Source organism: Genypterus blacodes, unplaced genomic scaffold (genome assembly GCF_046128005.1).
Source record: "Genypterus blacodes isolate CSIRO-AG114 ecotype Tasmania unplaced genomic scaffold, CSIRO-AGI_Gbla_v1 ptg000214l_1, whole genome shotgun sequence".
Taxonomy (NCBI): Eukaryota; Metazoa; Chordata; class Actinopteri; order Ophidiiformes; family Ophidiidae; genus Genypterus; species Genypterus blacodes.
Window position 1 is genome coordinate 1,673,614 of NW_027467013.1, and position 23,077 is coordinate 1,696,690.

At 46.7% G+C, this 23,077-nt stretch overlaps 2 protein-coding genes across 2 annotated transcripts in view; one reads left to right on the forward strand and one right to left on the reverse strand.

Moving 5' to 3' along the window:
- LOC143015775 (electrogenic aspartate/glutamate antiporter SLC25A12, mitochondrial-like) lies at positions 1 to 16,647 on the forward strand. Its single transcript, XM_076169840.1, has 18 exons — positions 1 to 458; positions 924 to 977; positions 2,728 to 2,870; positions 3,561 to 3,676; positions 4,472 to 4,611; positions 6,381 to 6,527; positions 6,723 to 6,861; positions 8,144 to 8,237; positions 8,772 to 8,856; positions 10,046 to 10,127; positions 11,150 to 11,308; positions 12,257 to 12,309; positions 12,474 to 12,554; positions 14,238 to 14,378; positions 15,117 to 15,255; positions 15,574 to 15,732; positions 15,861 to 15,951; positions 16,042 to 16,647. The coding sequence occupies exons 1-18, from the start codon at positions 447 to 449 to the stop codon at positions 16,247 to 16,249; spliced, it is 2,043 nt and encodes a 680-aa protein (XP_076025955.1). The 5' UTR covers positions 1 to 446; the 3' UTR covers positions 16,250 to 16,647.
- The window catches only part of dync1i2a (dynein, cytoplasmic 1, intermediate chain 2a), a 15,703-nt gene continuing 9,223 nt past the window's right edge, over positions 16,598 to 23,077 (reverse strand). Inside the window, exons 7-16 of the mRNA XM_076169841.1 lie at positions 22,850 to 23,012; positions 22,658 to 22,757; positions 21,742 to 21,867; positions 20,563 to 20,709; positions 20,372 to 20,485; positions 19,800 to 19,933; positions 18,357 to 18,501; positions 18,078 to 18,218; positions 17,815 to 17,940; positions 16,598 to 17,626 (exon numbers count right to left, since the gene is read on the reverse strand). Of these exons, the coding sequence (XP_076025956.1) occupies positions 17,513 to 17,626; positions 17,815 to 17,940; positions 18,078 to 18,218; positions 18,357 to 18,501; positions 19,800 to 19,933; positions 20,372 to 20,485; positions 20,563 to 20,709; positions 21,742 to 21,867; positions 22,658 to 22,757; positions 22,850 to 23,012 (1,310 nt within the window). The 3' untranslated portion in view covers positions 16,598 to 17,512. The remainder of the gene's footprint in view (positions 17,627 to 17,814; positions 17,941 to 18,077; positions 18,219 to 18,356; positions 18,502 to 19,799; positions 19,934 to 20,371; positions 20,486 to 20,562; positions 20,710 to 21,741; positions 21,868 to 22,657; positions 22,758 to 22,849; positions 23,013 to 23,077) is intronic.

A 23,077-nucleotide genomic window follows, 5' to 3' on the forward strand; every position in this document is an offset into this window, starting at 1 on the left:
TTTAAATGTAGCTCTCCTATGCGAATATGTGGTATTTTAAGGGTTAATAGAGCATACACTAAGCTAACGGTTTCCTTATTAAACACGCATTCATGTTTTAGCTTGTTTGCTTTACAGTGAACCACCTGAGTATCCCTCGTTTCGAAGGATAAATAAACCCACAGCAGAGCTCCGTGTCCTCGTATGACCCACAGAGACAGGAAACGCTGAGGTCTGCTGACCAGGATTGTCCCGCACGGAACCCGTCCGCCCGCAGCCCGTCCGCCAGCCTCCCCTTGCACCCTGTACGTCCGTCCCGCCACATCGACCACGACGTCTGACGGGATCAACAACATCCCCCACGTGAACGCATCTCAAGACGCTGTCAGCTCCGTCCTGTCATGCCCGCTGTCATCCCGATGCCCAGCGCCTGCGCCGGTCTACTGTAGCTGACGTCACACCCCAGCATGGCGGTCAAGGTGACTCCGGCAACATTTCTTTATCAAGATATTAATTTTTAAGGCCGTGTCGTGGATGTGGGTTACCATTATCGGACGCGGATGACAGCGTGCGGGCGCGGACGTGTAGAAAGCAGCGGAATGTCCCTTTATCTCTGCATCTTTGCATTGGCGCATCTCCCCCGGCCTCAGACAGGGGAAGTGTCAATGTGTCTCCCCCGTACACAGAGAGGACGTCCCGGGCGGTTTGCTCGGGGCTCTGTTCGGGGTCTGGATCGCGGTTATTTTTCACATGCATGGAGACTTTTGGAATTGCTCGTTACAGTCGCCTGCGATCGATCCTGTTGAGAGAGAGAGAAAGAAACAAATCAAAGCTTAACAGTGACAGAACAAACTTCACTTTAATTGCTCCGCTGATTGGAAAGAGTCAAACCCTCAACTTGTGTTATTATAACTCTCTCATCGCTTCACTTTTGTGTGTTATAGGTGCAAACCACAAAAAGAGCCGATCCCCATGACTTGAAGAGCATTTTCCTGCAGGTAAGACACAATCCACATTCACCTGCTGTGGAATGGTCACAAACACACTAAACAACACAACAATACTACTGAGACATTGTTACAACAAGTTAACCAATGTGTGGGAGTTAGTGTGTAGTATGTGTGAGAGCTGTTCAGTGCGATACATAGTTCAGAAAAGGTCACACAAATGCTTCGACTAATTTTGGATTTGCTTCAAGAGAGAATGTCGCCTTGTTTGACTTCATGGGCTTCGATCTTCACAGTATGTCGTTACATTTACACTTACACTCCCTCCTCTGCCCTTCAAATCCACAAATCTCTGCGTTTGCCGTGTATGTTTGTTTAGTCGACACGTCCTGTTTGGAGTATAAACCTGTGACACAGTACACAGTCTGTGTGTGTGTGTGTGTGTGTGTGTGTGGCTGTATGGCTCCTTTGATGGCTCATGCCTGCTGTGTTATATGTGCTGCAAATTCAGGTGGAAAGCTTCATTACTGGAGACAAGTTCTGACCTGATCGGTCTTATTTGATTAAGCTGCTCGATGCCTACTGTGAGGGCAAATGGACGCATTATAACACCGTGGACACATGCGGAAACTGAGTGGATACTTTCACTTTAAACCACAGAACAGGAGAGTTCACTGAGTTATGGTGTTAACACTCTGCGTGAAGGTCTCCTCCTTCTCTCTCTCCCTCTCTCTCTGTTTATCTCCGGCTCTGTTTAGCTGTCCTATCTGAGCTTGGCAGCCTCCATGAGCCTGGCCTTTCTGTTGCCAGTTCATGCAGTGCTTGTGTTTCCAGATCTATCTCTGTTCCAAGTTGAAACCCAATCCAAACTCTAAAAATGACCTTACATCTTAAAGCCTGGAGCAGTGCAGCACAGCACGCTGACCGTGTGTGTATTCTGTTTCATCAGCTGGAGTAAAACACAGTCAGTGGTGTTTGTAAAGAGAATGATATATAATATAATAGATGTTTATATACACACAGGCTATTTTATTTAGCTATTATAATGCATCAATACTTTTCTACAGGGGCACTAAAGCAATTTTCACATCAGAACCTCTGTATTGTTTCTGGGAAGAACTATGAGAAAACAAACATAAAGGCTTTCTTTGGCTGTAGAGGGCATTCTGCAAATTTAGGGCTGCTTCCTGTTGATGCTGTAGAGCTTTGTAACCAGACTACAGACTAAGTCTCTCCTAGACTCTCCTTTAATGAATTAAATGTACTCTAGTTTTACAAGTAGCTATTAGTCTATAGAAAGGTCATTAGGTCATCTCCTGCCACAAAAGCCTTATTGTCTTTATAGATGCTGAATAGTGCTCACACACAATTAGGTATGTGTGAGAGGCGTTGGAGAGGGAGAAGAAGAGGAGGAATTTGGTGTGAGAGGAGTGCTGTGACTTGAAAAGCGCCTCAGAGTATTGCATTAATAGAAAACGTGATGTTGGACCAGGAAATCAAAAATCAATTGTGCAGACGGGTATAGAAAAGTCTGCATCAGGTTGTCAGAGCAAATCCCACATTGTCACAAACAAAAGAGGCACAAACGGAGCGACCTGCAGCCGAGACTGACTTGTTGATTGCTGTCAACACATGCTTGTTTTGTTTTGCTTTGGGGGGAGGGGGGGAGGGGGGTGACATTGGACTAGAAATCATTTTTCCCTTTGTACAAAATGGAGTTTCTGTGGTATTGATTCTTAATATAAATCCTCAGGACGTGTTGTTCGGCTTTTGTTGTCCATGTTTTGTGTTTCCTCTGCAGTTTGCCAGCGTGTTGGAGGATGGGGAGCATTACATGACTCCCAGGGACTTTGTCCAGAGTTACCTGGGTCTACAAACACAACCTCAGTTCAATCCAAAAACTGTGGAGCTCATTGCAGGAGTCGCTGACACCACTAAAGACGGGTGAGCAACGGAAGCTTTACTGCTGATACGTGTTCATAGACTGAAAGATAATGCCTGGGTGTGCTTCCAGCGTGTGTCAACTTATTTATCCTTCCTTTAAGTTTTGTGTCACAATTTTTGCTATTGTCTTCGCACTTCTGTAGCAGTAGTGTGAGCTTTGTTGAGGGCTGTGAGTGTTGCTATAGGAAGGAAGGGGGAATCGTGCTTTTCATAGTTTGTCGCCCTCAGTCAGCCCAGTGTCAGAGTCAGAGTCAGAGTCAGAGTCAGAGTCTAAGTCAGAGTCAGGTGAAACTGGAATATGCTGAAAATGTGTCCTTTTGACTCAAATCCATTACCGACCTCACAAATGTAGCTTTTACATGTAGAAAGTATGAAGCGACTGTTAATGATTCATCTCAGTGATGTTTACAGAGTCAATAGTCGTTTTTTATCAGGCAGTTTTACACCCTTGGCTGATTTGGTGAAAAACGGACGATAAGATAAGGTGAGGTAAAGCTGCAGCAGCCTGTTGGAGCTGCATGTCATCACCTCTCACATCAGCTGTGAACAGAGTAGTAAAGTCAGAGATGCAGAATTACCTTAATTACAAGCAGAGTATTTGCTATGTAATCGTTTTGAGTAAGAATAAAGTGAGGATTGTGTCTTTTTAAGATTCGGCAATTTGACGTTCTTTCTCTCTCGTCCAAACAGACTGATCTCTTTCCAGGAGTTTTTGGCCTTTGAATCAGTTCTATGCGCCCCGGACGCCCTGTTCATTGTTGCCTTTCAGTTGTTTGACAAGACTGGGACAGGGGACATCTCGTTCGGTATGTACACATGGAATTCAGATGTATGACAAGCACGCTGGTGTGGGAGTGGACCGTCTGCTTTGTACAGGAGACAGAGACAATGTTAATGTTCTATACATGCATCACAATATCTTAATATTAGATAATGTTGAATGTTTGTAGGTCATAAAGACATCAAGGGGCTTCTACTTTAACTTTACTTGTAGTATGGAATTGATGAAGATGATGGTGGCCAAAAACTATGGCAAAACTACTAAAGGCACGCTCAAGGTGTGTGTGTGTGTTTGAGTGAGTATAACATTGAAAAATTGAGGGCGTCAGGTGCTAGTTCTACTGAAGCATGTGCAGTCAATGAACGCTGCAGTAGCCGTGTTTCTCTTTGCCGGGCTTCTGCAGCTTTGTGGAGTATTACAGATGCCAGCTGCTTGTATTCTTAAGGTCTCATCTCAGGGCAGCGCAGCCGGCGAGCTGTGGCGAACTCACATTATAACCGCTTCCATCTGACAAGAAGCGAAATGAATCCAGTATGTCACGAAGCAAAGGATGCAGAGTCTTACAAAGAGCTGCGTCCGTGCTCTTTATGTGGAATGGGCCTCCATAAAAGAGACTGAAATTGAAAGCAGTGCTTATACAGAGAATTTCCTGCATTGACTCACAACCCTGACAAAAGAAAAAGAGTGGGTCTGTCAAACAGTCTATTCAGCCTCTCAGACCAGATTATTTCTGTTAAAGTTTCTGACAAATGAGTGCATCTCTGCATGTTTTCCTCTTCTGCCTGTTGTTGTCGCTCACTGCCTGTCTCACTTTACCAAGAGAATGTACGCGACATCTTCAGCCAGACCACCGTCCATCACCACATCCCCTTCAACTGGGAGTGTGAGTTTATCAGGCTACACTTTGGCCACGAGAGGAGCAAGCGCCTCAGCTACACGGAGTTCACCCAGTTCCTGCAGGTATCTGCACACGCACACCTACATTTATATTTCCCTCTATCCAGCACCATCTCCCTCTTACAGTTACAGCAGAAACAGGGCCCATTGTTGCGTAATAAACTTCCGCCCAGTGACACAATCTTGAAGCACAATTGTCACCATTATGTGTTTGACTGTGAAAATGTGTTTTCCAGGCATGAAATGTTTTTCCAAAGCGATGTACATTTTGTAAAAGTCATGGAAACATTTAATAATGGTTGTACCTGTGGAAATGTTTGTTTTTTTAGGTTTTCTGCAAGTTCGTCTTAGGACATCTTAGGAACTCAGCCACTGATGGTTGCTATGAGACGCTGTCTCGTGATTTCCTGTTCTGGCAGGATTACTGATATTGCCAATGTTTGCTAGACCAGAGCCAGTTGGCAGCGACTCCTGTCAGTGTTACACAATGCCAGACGATTGTGGTGGTGGTGGTTTTAATAACTCCTGGTTCTCTGCTGAAAAATACAAAATATGAAATCAGTTGATGTGCTTTGTGTATGTTGATTTGAACAGATTTTTACACACATTACACTCAAGACAAGAGTTTTGTTTTACTGTCATGGAAAAGTGTCGTAATTTATTGGCAAATAAGTGTAGGATCCCTTTATATGAACCCTCTAAAGTCAGATGTGTTCCAACAAAGGCCTACACATAACCACTAAGAGAGAAAACTATGCTGAGAGTATGTGAAACACATTTGTCTGTGTTTTCCAGATGATTGTACCATGAAGCGATCATGTTAAGTACATCATCAGTATCATCAGTGTTTTGTCACATTTGAAGGACGGCTTTCAGACTCTTTGTGGTCTCCCAGTATGACACTTCCTGTATTGGTTGTTTCCTGTGTGTTCCTTAGATTCCTTTGCTGTTAAAGCAGCAGCAGCAGCAGTGAGGCCATGGAGGGACCTGCTGTGGAGCTGGGTGGTCCGAGTGTCAGACAGGCTGTAGCTCCACAGCAGTGTGTGATTCCTCACAGCACTTAGCGGTTTATCATGCTTGACTCGGAGCTTCCCAATTCTGCACTACAGACCCTGACATTTGCAGGATTTAATTTACTTCTGTTTCTTTGTTATTGTTGTCTTGTGTCTCTGTCACGGCCAAGCACATTTACTTTTTTTTAACCTTTTATGACTGAAGTGATTGTTACTGAAACAGACTTTGCTCTGCCACCTAGTGGTTGTTGCTTTATGTGGGCGGGATTTGTGTGAATCCCGAGTGTGTACAGACAAGGAAGAACATCTGTAAACAAGGAAGTATAACGTTATGTGACAGGGATAAAGTATCTATATTGCGAGAGTTAATCATCTGCAACAACTGGGTGATGAAGTTGATAAAGACGGAGACACTGACGATGGTCTCTGCCCCTCAGGTTAAATGTGATGGGCCCTGACAGCAGGTCTGACCCGGGTCAGTCTCCCCTGTATCCCCCCTGATTGCATGGTTGTCACAGTGAATCATCTTCCTGTGGACACACCTGCCGGCCCGGGCTCTGCTCTGCTCTAGGATCAGGCTTCATTGGACCTGGTTTCCATTAGTCTCCAGAGAGACACTGGTGATTACAAAAGCCAGTGTCTAACACTGTCACGTCTGATGACTTTCACATCTGCAAACCGATGTCCAACACTGATATCATTATGCTCCGTTCCTCCAAACCTCTATTTCAGCACTGACTTGTAATGCGATGCTCCTCATCACAGGAACCCTCTCTTCTTTTGTCAGCTAACAGCTTGACCTTTTCTCTCTTGCTGCAGGAGCTGCAGTTGGAGCATGCCCGCCAGGCTTTCGCACAAAAAGACAAGAACAAAAGTGGCACCATTACTGCCTTGGACTTCAGCGACATCATGGCCACCATCAGACACCACATGCTGACCCCATTTGTAGAGGAGAACTTAGTCTCAGTGAGTTTTGGAAAGAGGTCTATGCCCATTGTTAAAGTTTAGGACAAGAAAGGCATTTTGTCTAAAGATAGTGTTAAGCTCCGCAGCTACCTGGGACGTCAATGTGAGTCATTTGCATTTGAAGAATGAGGGGAGAAAGAAACATATTAAGATCCAGTTCTAGGCAAAGAAGTGACGGTTTGATTGTTTCTCCAGGCTGCGGGCGGCAGCACCTCCCACATGGTGAGCTTCTCCTACTTCAATGCCTTCAACTCCCTCCTCAACAACATGGAGCTGGTCCGCAAGATCTACAGCACCCTGGCCGGCACGTACAAAGACACGCTGGTCACCAAAGGTACTACAGAGCGTCGCCACGGCTCAAACCAACCACGTGTACATTTCATATAACATATGAAATGTATTTGTTCGATCATCTATCAACTTTCTTGGCAGAATGCCGTCAGGGATCACACAGGGAACATTTACCGTAGCACTAAATTACTAAGGTAAATGAAATTATTAACATGGTAATCAGTTCACTCCCTACATGTAGAGCTGTGTAATTGGTCGTCACGTCAGTCACATCTGCTCCTAATTGTGCTTCCCATTTAGATGCATACTGTAGGCTTTTCCTGTACTGTGTCTCCATGCTTGTCCTCCTGTAGAAAAAAAAAAGCTTCAGTGGAAAAGTAGCCCAAAGCTTTTTTTTGTCAGAATAGCAAGTGGGTGGGTTTGACTTTCTCACACCAGGTGTCAGAGACGTAAAGGTGCAGGGCTGCAGCACACAGGAATACATTTACTCTGCAGGTATCCATGCTCACTGATGATTTTTTGTGCTTTTGTTTACTTTCTGCGGAAATAGTGAGTAGATTAAGTTGTTTATGAGATACAGCGCTTTTTGAAGAATTAGCCACGCCCACTTCAAGTCTATATCTTATGGTGCAAAAGCTGTAAGAGGAAACGTAAGTTTGTGTGGTGTTTACGGCGCCACCATCAGGCTGGGTTCTTATGTATTATGTCCAGCCTGCCCAACAAATTTCCTGAAAATCAGTTTTTTGATCCCTATCAGGTTTGTTTCTGTATATGACTGTGGGCCAAAATGAATCCTGAGTGTGTGTGTGTGTGTGTGTGTGTGTGTGTGTGTGTGTGTGTGTGTGTGTGTGTGTGAGCGAACAATCATCAGAATGGGCTGGCTTGTACCTGCAGGTGTAAATGTAGAGACAGAAATCAGGCCTGTGAAAGCTGCGATCCTGTGTGTGGAAAGTGAATCTCTGCCTCTCTTTGCTTCCTCCTAAACTACCACTGGGTTGACTTTGAGCAAGGCAGCCCAAAGTTAATAGAGCTCCAGCAGCCAACAGCAGAGGCCTGTTGTACCAGGCCGAGGTGAATATGAAATGCATGTACAAAAGCCAAGCAGGTTATTAAAGAGTAAAAGAGTAAAAACAAATTAAGACATATTTGACATTGAATGACTTGCTTTGACATCAGACATCAACAATAAGCAGTAAACGTACGAGCTGACACGCCTGAGCCGCACGCTGCCTCCTGTTGGTGCAGAGATGAAAGCACCGAGGCCTCCGCTGGGCGATGTTGCCGTTTGCATGATTCCATTTCCTCTTCTCTCTCCCTTTCTTCAGAGGAGTTTGTTCACGCCGCCAATAAATTTGGCCAGATCACTCCGATGGAGATCGACATCCTGTACCAGCTGTCTGGCCTCCACTCTCACTCTGGGTAAGACTCAGCACACGTTAAGTCACGGCGCTGTGTGTTCTCCCTTACGTTCACCCACGCGGTCGTCCAGGTAAGACGAGCTGCCCTCTCCCACCTCTGCACCCATTCATATAAAACACTGTTATTTTGGATCGCACCAGGAGTGGAATGAAAAATGTTACAGCCTTGTTTATTGGATGTTAAAATTCAAGTTATTGCTCATTCAGTTAAACAACAATGGCTCCACCGCTTGATTAAGCAGACAAACATAAAACAGGGATGCAGACTTTATGATGCATCAGGCCAGTGGGAAATATTTGTGTCTCACCCATTTACTAACAAAATAGTTTCCTTTCCTTGTAGAGTGCTGGGCACTTATCCAGCCCTGTTTGTCTGTTGTTTATATAAGCTTGAATTAAAGTTGCAGTAAGTAGAAGTTATAAGCCAGTAAAAACCCTGTGGAAAATCTTACATCACTTTCTGCTGCTTTGGATGGATGCAGGTCTGTTTTTTTCCTGGCCTAACTCCCTCTCTCCCCTGCTGTTGTGTGTTAAGGCGGCTGAACCATGCAGACATCGAGAGGATAGCCCCCTTGGAGGAAGGAGCCATGCCATTCCACCTAGCTGAGGCCCAGAGACAGGTAGTCTGATTTGACTCCTCTAATGCCCCTCACATCCTGCTGCCTTTTATCAAAGCCTTTTCCCCTTTTCCCTCTACTTCCTTCTCAGAAAGGAGTGAAAAGGGAAAATGTTCAGCGACTGAATTAGCAGAGTGCTCGTGTTTTTCTTCCCTTGTGAAGTGCATTACTAAAAGTCCCAGATAAAAGTACACCAATTATAGTTATAGAAGAGGAATGGATTGTTGCGTTGCAAGTCTCCATGAAAGGCTCACCCCCATTTTATTCAGTCTAGCTGCACATACACATCAGGTGCAATCACACATCTGAGAAGCTAATAGCAGGCTTTTATCAGTGTGGTTCTTGAGGATTTAGGGAGCCTTTAGCAAAGTCTGTTAATAGTGGAACAGTGGGGGTTGAGGTGGATTTGGGTGAAAGATATGGTTTCTGCCTTTACCGGATAACACGGCTCTATATCAGGCTGTGGTCAGAGCTTTCAGGCCACTCATGCTCCTGGGACTTCTGCTCAGAGGTCTGGAATTTGATTCCGTGGGGGGAATGCTGCAATTCTCAGGCCTGCCCTTAGTGGAAGTAGGCTAATTGTTTAAACCCTTTGATCAAGACCTCGATCTTGTTAGCATGCAACCCTCAGTGAAAGCATCTGGGACCGGGGGAAAAGTCTGATCTGCTCTCCTCCCTCCCCGTCTGATCTGGGAGAAGTTACTCACGGCCTCAGACTCAGATCTCACTTGGACTGTGTGATATTCATGTAGATGCTTATCTGTACATGGAAAAGGCTTGTGGGGCTAATCTGTTCGCCTGCAACGGAGTGAAAACAAAGGGGCTCCGCTTTCAAACATCAAGCACCAACACAGAGATCCAGCAGATAAAGAGAGAAGTTACACTTTGTTGCAAAAATAAAGGACGGACCTTTCACAAGTTGCCTCCCACTGGTGACATCTTGTGGAAAACTGCGTCTCACAGTGTCTCAGTGACATACAGTATAATCCTGGGTGATGAATCGGACGTTATACCCTGACATGTCCACATTCCACCGCCTTCCTCTGTCGTTGTGCACTCCTTGGCATTTTTCTTTCCTCAATGTATCTGGTTCGCTGTAGTTTAATAGCCCGACGACTCATGCTCACTGTTCCGATCCCCCGTCTTTCTCCAGATTCATTTGACCGCTGGTGTCTTTTCCCCCCTTGTACAGCACGCTCACGAAGCGTCTCGGCCCATCTGGCTCCAGGCTGCAGAGTCTGCCTACAGGTTTGCTCTGGGCTCAATCGCTGGAGGTGAGTGACATGTCTGCGGCCCGGGGAGGGGTAACCTTAGCCGGGCAGACTGCCGAGCCGAGGCCCCCGAGGCTGGCCATTGTGCTGTGGGGAGAGGGGCTCTGATGTGAGGCTCCGGCATTGTGCTGCTGTGCCACTGGTGGCTCCAGGCTGTCTTTGGAGTCGGAGCTTTGGAATGACACAAATCTTCCGGAACCGCACTCTCTGGAATCTCCGTCTAATTACACTGGAAGGAACTGATACAAGGAACCTCTGACATAACTGCCCCTGAGATAGGAACAGACCGACTCTGTGTGTGCAGGCGTGCGTGTCTATGTGTGCGTGCATGTGTGTGTGTGTACACGTGTGCTGTCCCCATGCATTCCCTGACCATGCACACATACAGACAAATAGGTGTCCTTCCTTATACACCAGTGGCCAACTCCTGCAGGTATGGAGAGATATCATGAGGCACAGACGAGCCACCACGTCTTTGCGGCGATAATGAGCCATTTCTCACCCTCTGTGCTGATGAAGGCAGCCAGAGGTGTTTTCCTGTTTGAGAGCGGAGCCATTACAGCATCCTTTGATGTCGGGCAAGACATGGCAAGCTTCGCTCAGAGCAAGATTTAGTGAAACTTGCTGCAAACAAACTACCAAAAGCATTTTCCCACAGTTACCAGACATCCTATACTCTGTTTGAGATTAATAATTGGCTCCTTCTAGTTTATGTGCACACACACGGACACACACACGCGCACACACACACACACATGCACACACACAACCCCCACCTTACATATTTGCTGAGTGACTGTTATGGTACAAATCAAGACACTTACAGAGCTTTGGGGCCCATATGTGTCTGCTACTCTCTTTATGTTTGGATGATGTATATAAGATCTTCAGTGTTGTGCATGAATGTTAGGAAGTAAATACAAATTTATAGGTGTTAAATTATTTGAAATGCCATGTAATTGTTCTGATGTGGATTTTGGGCCATTATCTGTTGTCTGATACGAGACAAATGTGTGTGTTTGCAGCCACGGGTGCGACGGCTGTGTACCCCATCGACCTGGTGAAGACGCGCATGCAGAACCAGCGCTCCACAGGTTCCTTCGTAGGGGAGCTGATGTACAAGAGCAGTTTTGACTGTGCCAAGAAAGTGCTCCGTTATGAGGGCTTCTTTGGATTCTACAGAGGTAACACTCTACAGCTTACGTAAAAGGAACAGAAATCTGTGTCTGTGCGTGTGTGTGTGTGTGTGTGTCTGTGTGTGTGTAGGTCTCTTGTGTAAAACAAAATGATGGGAACGCATCAGGAGGTGCCAGATTGCTAATAACAGCAGCACGGTTTGCTAATTGACAACAGAAACCTTTGGTCTTTCACTGAATGAGGCGTTTTCATTATCTTGATATGTGGGAGAGCTCCCAGAGGAAAATGGCCAGCAGATTTCAGGTTGTAGCTGCGTCTGATCTACCCCTGCCTGTGCACTGATAGCAACGCTGAAGGCTACGTGATATCCCAACGCTCCCACCCTGAGGAAGTCAAGACTGCCATCTACTGCTGCCTCCACCACTGCAGCTCTTTGTTGCTCTGCTCTGCTCTGCTCTGCTCTGCGCCCCACCCCTCCGTGTCTCTTCCACGCGATGAGACGGTGATTGACTCGGAGACAGACACGCTCGGCTGTTTTCTGGCCGCATACCAGCAGCGGTCACTCAGCGGCTCCTTCAGAAGTTTATCTGGCTCGATGAAGGACAGACGGGGGAAACAGTACGGTGGTTATCGCCCGCCGTAGCGCCCAGACTCCCCCGGCTCTTGTCCGTGACCACACAGCTCTCTCTGTTCCCCGCCACACTAGGATCAGGCCTCCGCCGTGCTGATCCCATACACACCAGCAGTGTCATATTTTGTACTTTTGTTCATTATTGAATGGGACCTTTGTGTCTGGGTGCATCAGTCAGTATCAGCCACATCTGTAAATATTTATGGGTTTGTTTTACATGAGGGGGATCCCTGCAGCTTGTGTTGCCGTGTCTGTCCATAGATGGATTTATCCAACAAAAATAAAAAATGTGCCTTCAAATTCAAGCCAGAGTTTATCTCCCTGGCTGAGGTATTCTAATAGTATCTATGAATAATATTTGCAGGTCTGGTCCCGCAGCTCATCGGCGTTGCCCCGGAGAAAGCTATCAAACTCACGGCAAGTCATTCCACCGCTGCAGCTCACAGTGTGCGAGAAGTTGTGCTGTTTGTGATTGAGTCTGAATGAGGATCATACATAGTGATGTGTAAGACGTGGCTGCATGTTAACACGGACGTATAGGCTGTGTCTCATCTGCCTTCTTCCTGATGTCTTTGTTTCAGATGAATGATTTTGTCAGGGACAAGTTCACCACAGAAGACGGCACCCTCCCTCTGCCCGCTGAGATTGTAGCTGGTGCCTGTGTAAGCATTACGTAGGCTTTACATTCAGTATGAACAACGGGGAAACAAGAGTATATAATAGGATGTAATATCATAAAATATATTGTTATTAATGTGGGGAACGATTTTATTCAGGGAAAGTTTGTTTGAAATTTGTACCTACACACTGAATATTGGTACAATCTGAGTGCCACACACATAAATACACACACACACACACATTACACACACACACACACACACACATTCAAATGATATTTAAAGTCTCAGGTACATTGTGCTGAGTTATGATTTATCGGTCACATTACATTTTACCTGCATTTAAGGAGATTTGATGACCTGCAGAAAATGTATTTCGTCCATTATGTTTAAATTTCATTCATTGCTCTCATTTAAAGTTTATCAATTAATTTATCAGTTTGAGCTTTTCACCCTAACAACCATTTACTTTCTGACTTTGCTACCTGAATACCAGCTAACTTGCCCCCCCTGCAACATTTTCTGACTCAAAAGCAGCATTATTGTCACATCCATTCATCTAAGAAATATATGTTACAAATATTCAAGACGTAAAGGTAAGAAAATGAAAAATGTTGAAGTTGTGAGTGGTTTGTGCACAAAGTGGATTAAAGCTTTACTTCCTTGGCTGCGGTGTGATGGAGTGAAGCAGGCAGGCCATGGAGCAGAGCCTGCAGGTTGCTCACAGAGGAGCAAGGCCAGCGGGGTCGTGACCCCTGTCAGGGTGTAATTGGAGGAAGAGGCCCTGGAGGGTCCTGGGTGAAGCTGGATGTAGCTCAGTGTGATTGAGTTTGACAGTGCTGTGCATACCTGAGGTCCTGTCAGCTACGAGCTCACAGATTCACGACAATACAACTACAGGAACAATATGCAGGCGAGAGGAAAAGGGATCCGTCCCGTCTGCGGTCGGCCCCGTTTGCCCCGTGTGACCCCTACAAAGGTCACTATTCTCTCTGAGTGCATCATCATCAAAATCTGCTTAATCTGATGGGGACGACCTGTTAGATTATCTCCCCCAAACAAATCAAGATAAAGGAGTGGAGGCATGCATCAGTCTTCAGAGGAGCGGATATTCCCCCTCCTCTCTGAAATTGACTGAACGTGCTGCAGCTTTTTTTAGCCCTTTGCTCGGATGTTTACAGATAAGACCCCTGCCCCTGAGTGTCACCAGCAGCCATCCTGGGGCCGGATTAGACTGGGGCGGGTGATAAATGCGCCCGAGTCAGAGGGTGCCATGCCTCGGGGAGGGCGTCACTCGCCTGGACCCCGAGCCGCCCGGGTGATTCAGCGGCGCTCCCCTGGGAACGCTGGTGAATTGGGGAAGTGTGTGGGGTGACGCCGGGCTGGGCTCCACAGGAGATGCCTCAGGGGAAGGGAGGGGGGCAGAGGGCCGGTGCCAGGGTCAGAGCCTCCCAACCATGAGCCAGGGCCTCTGCTCACCCGACGCCTGCACTCGCCTGACCTCTGTTGTTCTTCTATCAATGCCTGCTTTTTCCTCCTCCTGTCAAGGCCATTTTCTGACTAAACGAGGGGAGAAAAGACTCCATTATGCTGCGGGTGAAATGCTTACACATCACATTACCGTCTTCACCCAAAGTGCACTCATCAGAAACTCACTTAATTGCCAGAATCCCAACTGTTAGCAGTGGCTCACAAACGTCTCCTCTGTCGTTTCCTTTTTCTCAGGCCGGAGCTTCCCAAGTGATTTTCACCAACCCTCTGGAGATTGTAAAGATTCGCCTGCAGGTGGCTGGAGAGATCACCACAGGCCCCCGGGTCAGCGCCCTGAATGTTGTGAGAGACCTGGGCTTCTTTGGCCTCTACAAGGTAGGTCAGCACCTCCATGCACTCTATTAACTCTCAAGGGCAGTGAAAGGTGCCCCACCTAAAACAACAGGAGTTTATTGTCCATTTGAGTGTGTGGCAAACGCCAAGTAAACAATATGATTTAGGCTTTTTATACCCAGCACAGATTAGAATGTTTTTCTACGTGAACAAACATGCAAATTAGATCCGATTCAGATTTCTTCCCCCTAAAGCAGCGTTTCAAAATATATGAAAGGAGCTGCGGCCAAAAAACCAACTGCAAATTAGTGAAGGATTATGCTTTGCTACTGCTCCTTTCCAGGTCCTTGTGGGTTTACTTACATGTCGAGTCATGTGTTCATCGTCCATATTTTAATGAGTAGCAGACATTGTGTGGCTTGTTAAAAAAGCTAAAGGAAGCCAGCATGCCGGGCCCGTGGCCATACTCTCTGTCTGTGTGTGTGTTTGTGTGTGATGGATCTGTCTCTGGAGGCGCTACCGTCACCATTACTGCCTCTGGTAGGTTATCTAAGGCAGCTCTGGGTCAGGACACATAATCCTCGGGGCAAACCGCTCCAGCTCTGTCCTCGTGTACATTTATATAGATTTCTTATTTTAAGCGAGATACAGAGAAGTCATTACCACTCTACGACTCATATTCCCTCTCCCCCGTACAGTGTGTGGGAGTGCTGTTTTTACTTTAATTGTACCGTATGTGGTTGCACAACACAAAGGATCTTGTTTTCTTCCCCCCGTTAGGGAGCGAAAGCCTGCTTCCTGCGTGACATCCCTTTCTCCGCCATCTACTTCCCTGTATATGCCCACACCAAGCTGATGCTGACAGATGAGGACGGAAGGCTGGGAGCACTGCAATTACTCTCTGCTGGAGCCATCGCAGGTAAATAGAACATCTGGACAGCTCAGGGTCTATGGACATCGATATTTATACGGCTTGACTTTGGGAGCTTATCTCACGACGGATCAAACACCTTGAGATTTACTTCTCCAAGAAATGCATTTTGCCTTTTTGTTTGTGTTCTATATCCATCTGATCCGGCATTATCCTGGCTGTATATACGGTGCTTGTGTGGGATCATACTATATAGCTATAATCATTTCAAGCCCGGCGTGATACTGCAGCAGGGATGTCAGAATCCGAGGCCATCTGTGCATAGTGAAAGCGATTCATTATGTCTGTTGTCGAACGTCTCCTAAGGTGTGCCGGCTGCTTCTCTGGTGACCCCTGCTGATGTCATCAAGACCAGGCTCCAGGTGGCGGCCCGAGCAGGCCAGACGTCATACAACGGCGTCATCGACTGCTTCAGGAAGATCCTCAAGGAGGAAGGCTTCAGGGCATTTTGGAAGGGCGCAGGAGGTACACGCACACAAAGTCCCACACGTGGTTTCATGCCTGGAGAATGAGGCTCATTGTGATCACTGTGAATGTGCAGAAGCAACCAGAGAAAGATCAATTGTTGTTTTTCTACTCTCATCGTCCTTTAGCTCGTGTCTTCAGATCTTCACCACAGTTCGCCGTCACCCTGCTAACCTATGAGCTCTTACAGAGATGGTTCTACGTTGACTTTGGAGGACAGTAAGTTCACCGACCTTCACGCCGTTACACAAGTGTCACATACATCAGATCCACCTGCCTGTGTTAACCCTGATCTGAACTTCTCCTCAGTCGCCCTACTGGTTCTGAACCGACCCCCAAGTCCAGGATCGCAGACCTTCCTTCTGTGACCGCAGACCACATGGGCGGCTATCGTCTGGCTGCTGCCACCTTTGCCGGTGTGGAGAGCAAGTTCGGTCTACACCTGCCAAAGTTCAAGCCTTCTGGAGAGGCGACAATCAAACTAGCCGAGCCCAAAAAGGAGTCGCCGCCCTCGTAAAGAGCCACTCCTCATCAGGACTGTGAGGGCTGCATGCCCCTCCAGTCCCAAATGCTTCTTTCCTCCCCTCATCATTTGAAGATGATTGTATCGGGGAGGGACACAGTTGTCTTACTTTAAATGCTGCATGCGTGTGGCTTTTGGCTATTTCTTTGCGTAGCTTGCACATTTTTCTCGTACACATTGCACTTCTCCAAAGAGGGACATTATGGCTTTGTGGAGGATTGTTATTGCATTCTAGTGTACTAAAGCTTTGGTGTGCATGTGTGGCAGTTACATTTGGACAAGAGGATGTACAGACGTTTTCAAAGTGTTTATTTTGAAATCAGAGCCGGGGGTCTATGGAAATAATTTAAATGTATTTGTTGTATTTTATTGAAATAAATAATTCAAACTGTTTTGTTTCTACCATGTGAAAAGTACATTCTCAAATTTGACACAGGATTGAGAGATTCTGAAAAACAGCAATCGTTTCTATTCACATACTGTAGCTGTCACACACCTGACAGCTCGGGACATCACTGAGTAGATACAGCAGAATTATCATTTCTTTAGGTATTAAAGATCTTCCCCCTATCTAAAATCTATCCAGCAGCCCTGATTATAAAGAAAACAAAACAACAAACAAAAGTACAAAGATGTTTCATTTCAGGAGCCTGTAGTATTTTACCAACAGGAGGGTGTTTGGATCATCTAGACTAAAGAAACAGAAAGGAAATAAGGCGAGCAGCGCTGCAGTTATGAGATGTTTTCATTCCAGGATATATCAAGAACATGATTGCTTTCCTACAACTTGGGAAATGGAGTACAGCTACGAGTGTTGTTCATGGACTGCAAATGAATGTGAAGTGGAGCACTTGACAAAATGGCTGGAAAAACAACTTTGAATTAATCCTCATGGAGAGACTTAGAGAGGATTTCTTCATCAGGTTTCAAAATGAACCTTTAAGGCATCTGGTTAAACAAAGAACAACTGTTTTTTATTTGCGAGTATGGCTTCATACTTAGTGTTTGGCGTCGGTAGCTCTGTCGCTCGTCTTAACCGAAGGGAAGGCTGGTGTCGGTCCATCGGAGAAGGCAGATTTGTCCAAATAAGACAGGCGTAAGAAATCAAGTGTCCGTATTTCTAATCATTGGTGCAAAATCTCATTCTTTCCTACTGTCATCACGTAACAAGATCTTTTCCTTCACCCAGAAGGGGGCTGATATTTACAGGCACGCACGCCTCTGGTCCCTAAAAATGTCAAATCCATGGCAACTACATCAGGCAGCCAGACGCTGAGCCGCCAGCTCCTCTGCGTCGTCCCGGTTCTCGTTGATCTCGGCAAGCGTGCGAACGAAGCGCGTCCACTCGTCGTTCTTAGGGACGGCGATTTGCTAGAAGGAGAAGAAGAAATAAAGATATAACACTCAGATTCCCAAATAAAGCTTCAGGGGCTCACAATAGAACCCATTACAAAATCTCACTGATCAGAACATTACAAACCACAGTCCAGGTGAATAAAATAACATTTTGTAACAACATGAATATTAAACAAGAGACTGAAAGGTAAAAAGTTTCCTACCTCTCCAACCTCGTACACAAGAACCTGTCCGTCAGAATCTCCCACTGCGATCTCTCTGCCAGAATGAGCCCACCTGACCCTGTTGAGCGCTGGGTTGCCCTCTACAGTGGCGCTGGCAGTCGGGACCTAACACATTAACACAATAACACAGGGATTTAAATGACGGTGATCTTCAATGAACTCAGTAAACTCCTCTGTGTCTCCTTGGCATTTTAATGTGATTCTCGAGACTTATTTCTACAAGATGTTTGCCTGTGTTGTACCTCGGTGTCATTGTTGAGGTTCCACAGGTCCAGATGACCGACTCCATCCACACAAGCAAACAGAGCAGGGTGGGTGGGAGACCACATGACATCATAGACGTAGTCCGAGTTATCTTCAAATGAGTACAGCGGCTTGTTGTTCTGTAGAAGAAATCGGGTCAAAAAGAGATGAAGAAGATGTTTGACATCAGAATCCACTCAAGAGAGCCGACCTCTTCTATGTACAAACACTGGATACAAACTCCATCATGTCACCTCTGATAGGCTGCTAGTTCTTACCTTGGTGCTCCACAGCTTGACGGTCCAGTCGAAGGAGGAGGTGACAAACAGGTGGGAGAAGTCCAGCGGCCCTGGAGACGTGTGGCAGTGGATCCCTGTGATGGGCCCATGGTGGCCCTCAAACATCTCACTGATGCCTGCTTTGCTGTGGAGCACAGATGGCCAAGACAACGTGTTATCATCATGTAAATATGGGAGGAGGATTTTTGTCATACATATTGAGCATAGGGACATTTAAAATACAGTATATCAACAAACAATACGTTATAAAATAGTTAATTTAGTCAAGTACAGGCGATACTGTCCATGGAAGAGATTACCCAGAAGACACCCTGAGATCACCCTGAACCGGACACCAGAGTCCTGAATGTGACACTAACCAGATTGGACCGTTCATGAACCAGACGGCAGCACAGAGGCAGGAATTGCACTACGACCTTTAATTAGATTTACACTACATCTTAGCAGTTTTCACAAAATTGTGTGTGTGTGTGTGTGTGTGTGCGCCTATGCCCTCATTTAGACCGCCCCTAAAATAAAATAAAATATAAATTAAAAAATCATACTAATAATAGTCTATAGGCGTCAGAAGGAGCCTGAGATGAGCCTGAATGGAAGCTCCAGGCATTAACAGACCTCTGCTGAACGCGTTCACATTCATCATTTACTTATATAATGTGATTATCAGCAGGGTGGGAAAAGTGCAGCAGCCCCTCAGCCACATGTTGCAGAGCTGTTACCCGACTAAAGCACTGATAATTAACACAGAGAGGTAAATACTCAGCATGAGTGACGCTTATGCGTTATTAACTGCGATGAGAGTATCATACCATTGTAAATGAGGTGGAAAATTATTCCCCCAATTACAGAGGTGATTCGGCTATGCAAAACCTCCACAACTATGCCCTCTCTGCGGCGCCGGGGCACACTGAGGGACATTAGCATTTAGTCTTAGAGCTGCCAGCCGGTAGCAGGTTTAGCTTGACTGCAGCCATTTCTCTCTGCTGCCTTGCCCGTGGACCCTGGGCCCACATGTTACAGTCGAGCCCCCGGTCTGTAAAATGAGAACATTGTGCGACCGGCATCAGTTTGAATTCTCCCCGGGACAACTGGCTGTAAACAAACTCGCTCAACCAGAGAAACATACTAAGGAGAGAAAAAAAAAGTTGGGGAAAAAATGATTTGTTTCCCCTGCATGTGTGCCCTGTTTATGTTGAGCGACCTTTACAAACACAACTGACAAGCGGAAAAGAAAAACAGGATGACTGGGCAGGAGTGAAACCTCAAACAGCAGGAGATCAAGTGTTGGATTTGCGTTGCACTGGGAAGTGAGTGGGCTATATTTATTTGACACACAGTCCTAGGTGGGCCGAACCAGCCGCCTCAGTTTCCTGGCAGCGGCCGGTGTGGACTCTGGGGACTGCGGTCGCTTTATGAACACACCTTCCATGACGACATGACATGTAGACAGAGCCGTCCTCGCTGCCCACCACAAAGTTGTTGACATCGCCGAGGGGGAAAGACATGGAGGTGACGGCTACGGCTTTGGACTGTTTGAACACCAGCTCCATGCTGTCCTGTGGAGGGGCGGCAACATGGAACAACATGCATAACAAGCTCCCTTTAAAGCTTCACACACACGGCCACCATGCCGGGTGAGGCCTCATAAAAAAATCACATGACAGTTTATTAATGTGTAATCTAAATTCAACCAGCACTTTATAAAATGTGATTGTTCGGTGCTGAGGTCAGATGAAATGGCGCAGCTAGCAAAGTCAATTACCTCGAAATTGAAAACTGAGCTGTGCCAAAAAAATAAAAGGATGTTGCTTAGGAAACCAAATTGGAAACTGAAACTACAATCGGGTCAAAATGGTGGATTAAGCATGAATGAGAGAAACAGGAAGTGAAGAGACTTTCAAAGTAACAAGGAAACTAAAGGCTTTTAGACACTAAGACAGATTATATAACCATAACTCTTCAAATTATTATATATTTATTTATCCTTATGTTACCTGTGGTTGAGAGAGCATGTCCAGGCTCCAGGAGCACATCTTGCCATCGGTGGAGATGCTGATCAGGTTGTGTGCGTTCTGGGTGCCGACCACATTGACGCAGTAGACCGGGTGCTGTAGAGAGAGCGAGCAGACATTTAACCTCTGTGCTACGTCACTACTCAGACGCCGTGCGGTGCAGTTTACTGTACCGTGTGTGCGGCTGCAGACAGGGGGGTCCTCTGCACCGGGGTCCTCTTGTTGCTCCGGTTGTCCCACAGCACGATCTGCCCGGAGTACGTTCCCCCCACCACCACGTTGGGGTGGAATTTGGCGAAGGCGGCGGACATAACAGCAGACTGTGGGGCAGAGGGGACGAGAAGAAGAAGCGACGTCGTGATGAAAACACACATTTAGAGTGAGACAGACGGGCGACAGGCCTCTTCTAACGTGCCACCGTGTCATTTCCAATCAAAGGACGCTGCAGGCAGGAGCCCACCATTTCCAGCTCGCCGCAAACAGCCAAGTGTACAGAGGGGTCGCCATGACGATGCAGCTATATGCCAGGCTGCGCTGTTTTCGTTTAGCTTTAACAATCTGGTGTTTTCCATGACTCATGCCTGAGTGCTAACCGTGTAAGCAGAACAAGTTTGGATGCTCGACAAAATATAGATAGAGATGAAGCTTAGGCTGTCAGAAATCATTTCATTTATTTTTACTATTATTATTGGGGGGGTTTTCTTTATGTGTCCACTCCCGCTGCTTCACTCATCTCAGTCTGGGCTAGACTTGGGCTTTCAGTCATCTTTTCCTCGCCAACAATTATGATACGCCGATGAGGAAAATCTCATTCCCAGTCCACTTGGAGGCATTGGAGAAAATTGCGTTCACACTTCTGTTCAGTTGCATTCATGTGAGCAATATGCCTGCGACTACATCCGCTCGGGAGGCAACGACATGTGGTTTTACTCAACTTGTCCCGGTCCCGGACCCTCAGCCTGGGGGCAGGCAGCGTAACGAGGCTGGGCCAGCGGAGGAGCTCTACTGCTCTCTCTGCTAGTTTGTCTTAACACAGAGCCCTTGTTTAGATGCACACGATAACCATCCCCGGCGCTGCACACTTAATCCTCGCCGAGTGCTCGGATTCCAGTCAACTGCTGCGCCACAGGTCATCTCCGGCGCCTGACTAACATGTGTTTGTGGATAGATGTGGTAGCGGCGGATGCCAGCCCACTGAACTCGCAATGTGGGCTGAAGGCAGCAGGCGGAGGTGTTTGGGAGGGAGGGAGGGAGGGAAGGTTGGCGGCGTTCCGTGCTCGTCATGAATAAAGCGGCGCATGAGGACCAGGGTGAGAGAAGTGTGAAGGGGCTCTGCTTTGCTTTGGACGTACCTGACAGTGGAAGACGTACTCCGGCGTGGACTTCTTGTACTTCATGTTCCACACTAAGGCCACGCCGTCTGGCTCGTGCGGCGCTTCCTCATTGTTGTTGTATGAGGCAAGCAGCAGTTCAGGATACTGGTGACAGAAAAATCAGCTCAAATGAATGTCAAGTGGAGGCAGACATGCCCCCCAGGCCTGGCTCCATGGGAACAAGCCAGGCCTTCACTGTGTGGTGGGGCTGAATACCTTGCAGAGCGAGTAAGCACCCAAGATTTATGGCTGGTTAAGTTCCCCTAAGAACCTTTAGCAATTTTTACAGCTCTAAAAACACACAGTAGGAGAGTTAAACAAAGCGAGCCATTGAGCGGTGTTTTAAAGTGAATACATGAAACCAGAGAATGAGCAGAGAAGCCCGACACGGCAGATATAAATAAACCATTAACCCCTGCTGCTTCTAATATTTGATCCGAGATTTACACTTAGTAAATGTACGATTCCTAATCAACCAGCGTCCGGGTTTCGCTCCAAGCAAGCAAATATTGTAAACAAAAGGGTTGGTGTTCAATCACTGTCAAAAGTCATTGTCCAATCATGCATTAAATGACCTTGGACACCGGAGGAAACAAATCATTACGGCCTGGACTAAGTGACAATTTGTGTGTGACATAAGCTACTTTTTCCTGAGGGACTTGTGGCCAAAAGTAAATCCTGTCAAAGTCAAGCTATGTAATCATAAAGCATTACGGCTGGGTGAGAGTAAGTTATTTCAACAGCCAATTAGCAGCACTTATACACACGCTGCAGCAATATTTGCAGGAAATGGCGACAGGAATACGCTTGGCTTTAGCAACGAGGGTTCCGTTAATAGCGGAAACATTCCTCCCTGCTGCTCTGCTGCTCGGTGTGATAGATGGGGGATGTGTACCTGTGTGGACCAGTCCAGGCAGGTAACAACACGATGCTTGGACCAGCGTTCGTCTAGGAACTGCCTGTTGAGGGACAACTTTGCTCCGGCCTGGATCTCACTGGAGGAACACAAGGCACCGGCAATCATTAAGGGCAATTCTCCATATATATCGCTTTGCAAATTCCGTCGAGACAGATTTTTCCGCATTACCCCTCCTTCTCCTCCAGGTCGCGGCCGCTGTAGTCGAAGAAGATGTTGACGTGCTCCGATATGGCCCGCTCAATGATGCGAGTGCTGTGGTCGAAGAAGGTCATGAACTCCTCAGAGTGCAGGACCTGGAGCTTCTCCTCCTCGGTCAGCTCGTGAGGGGGAGCTACGCAGACAAACACACACACACACACACACCGAGGTCTGAATGTTAACGACCCTGCAGTGCAA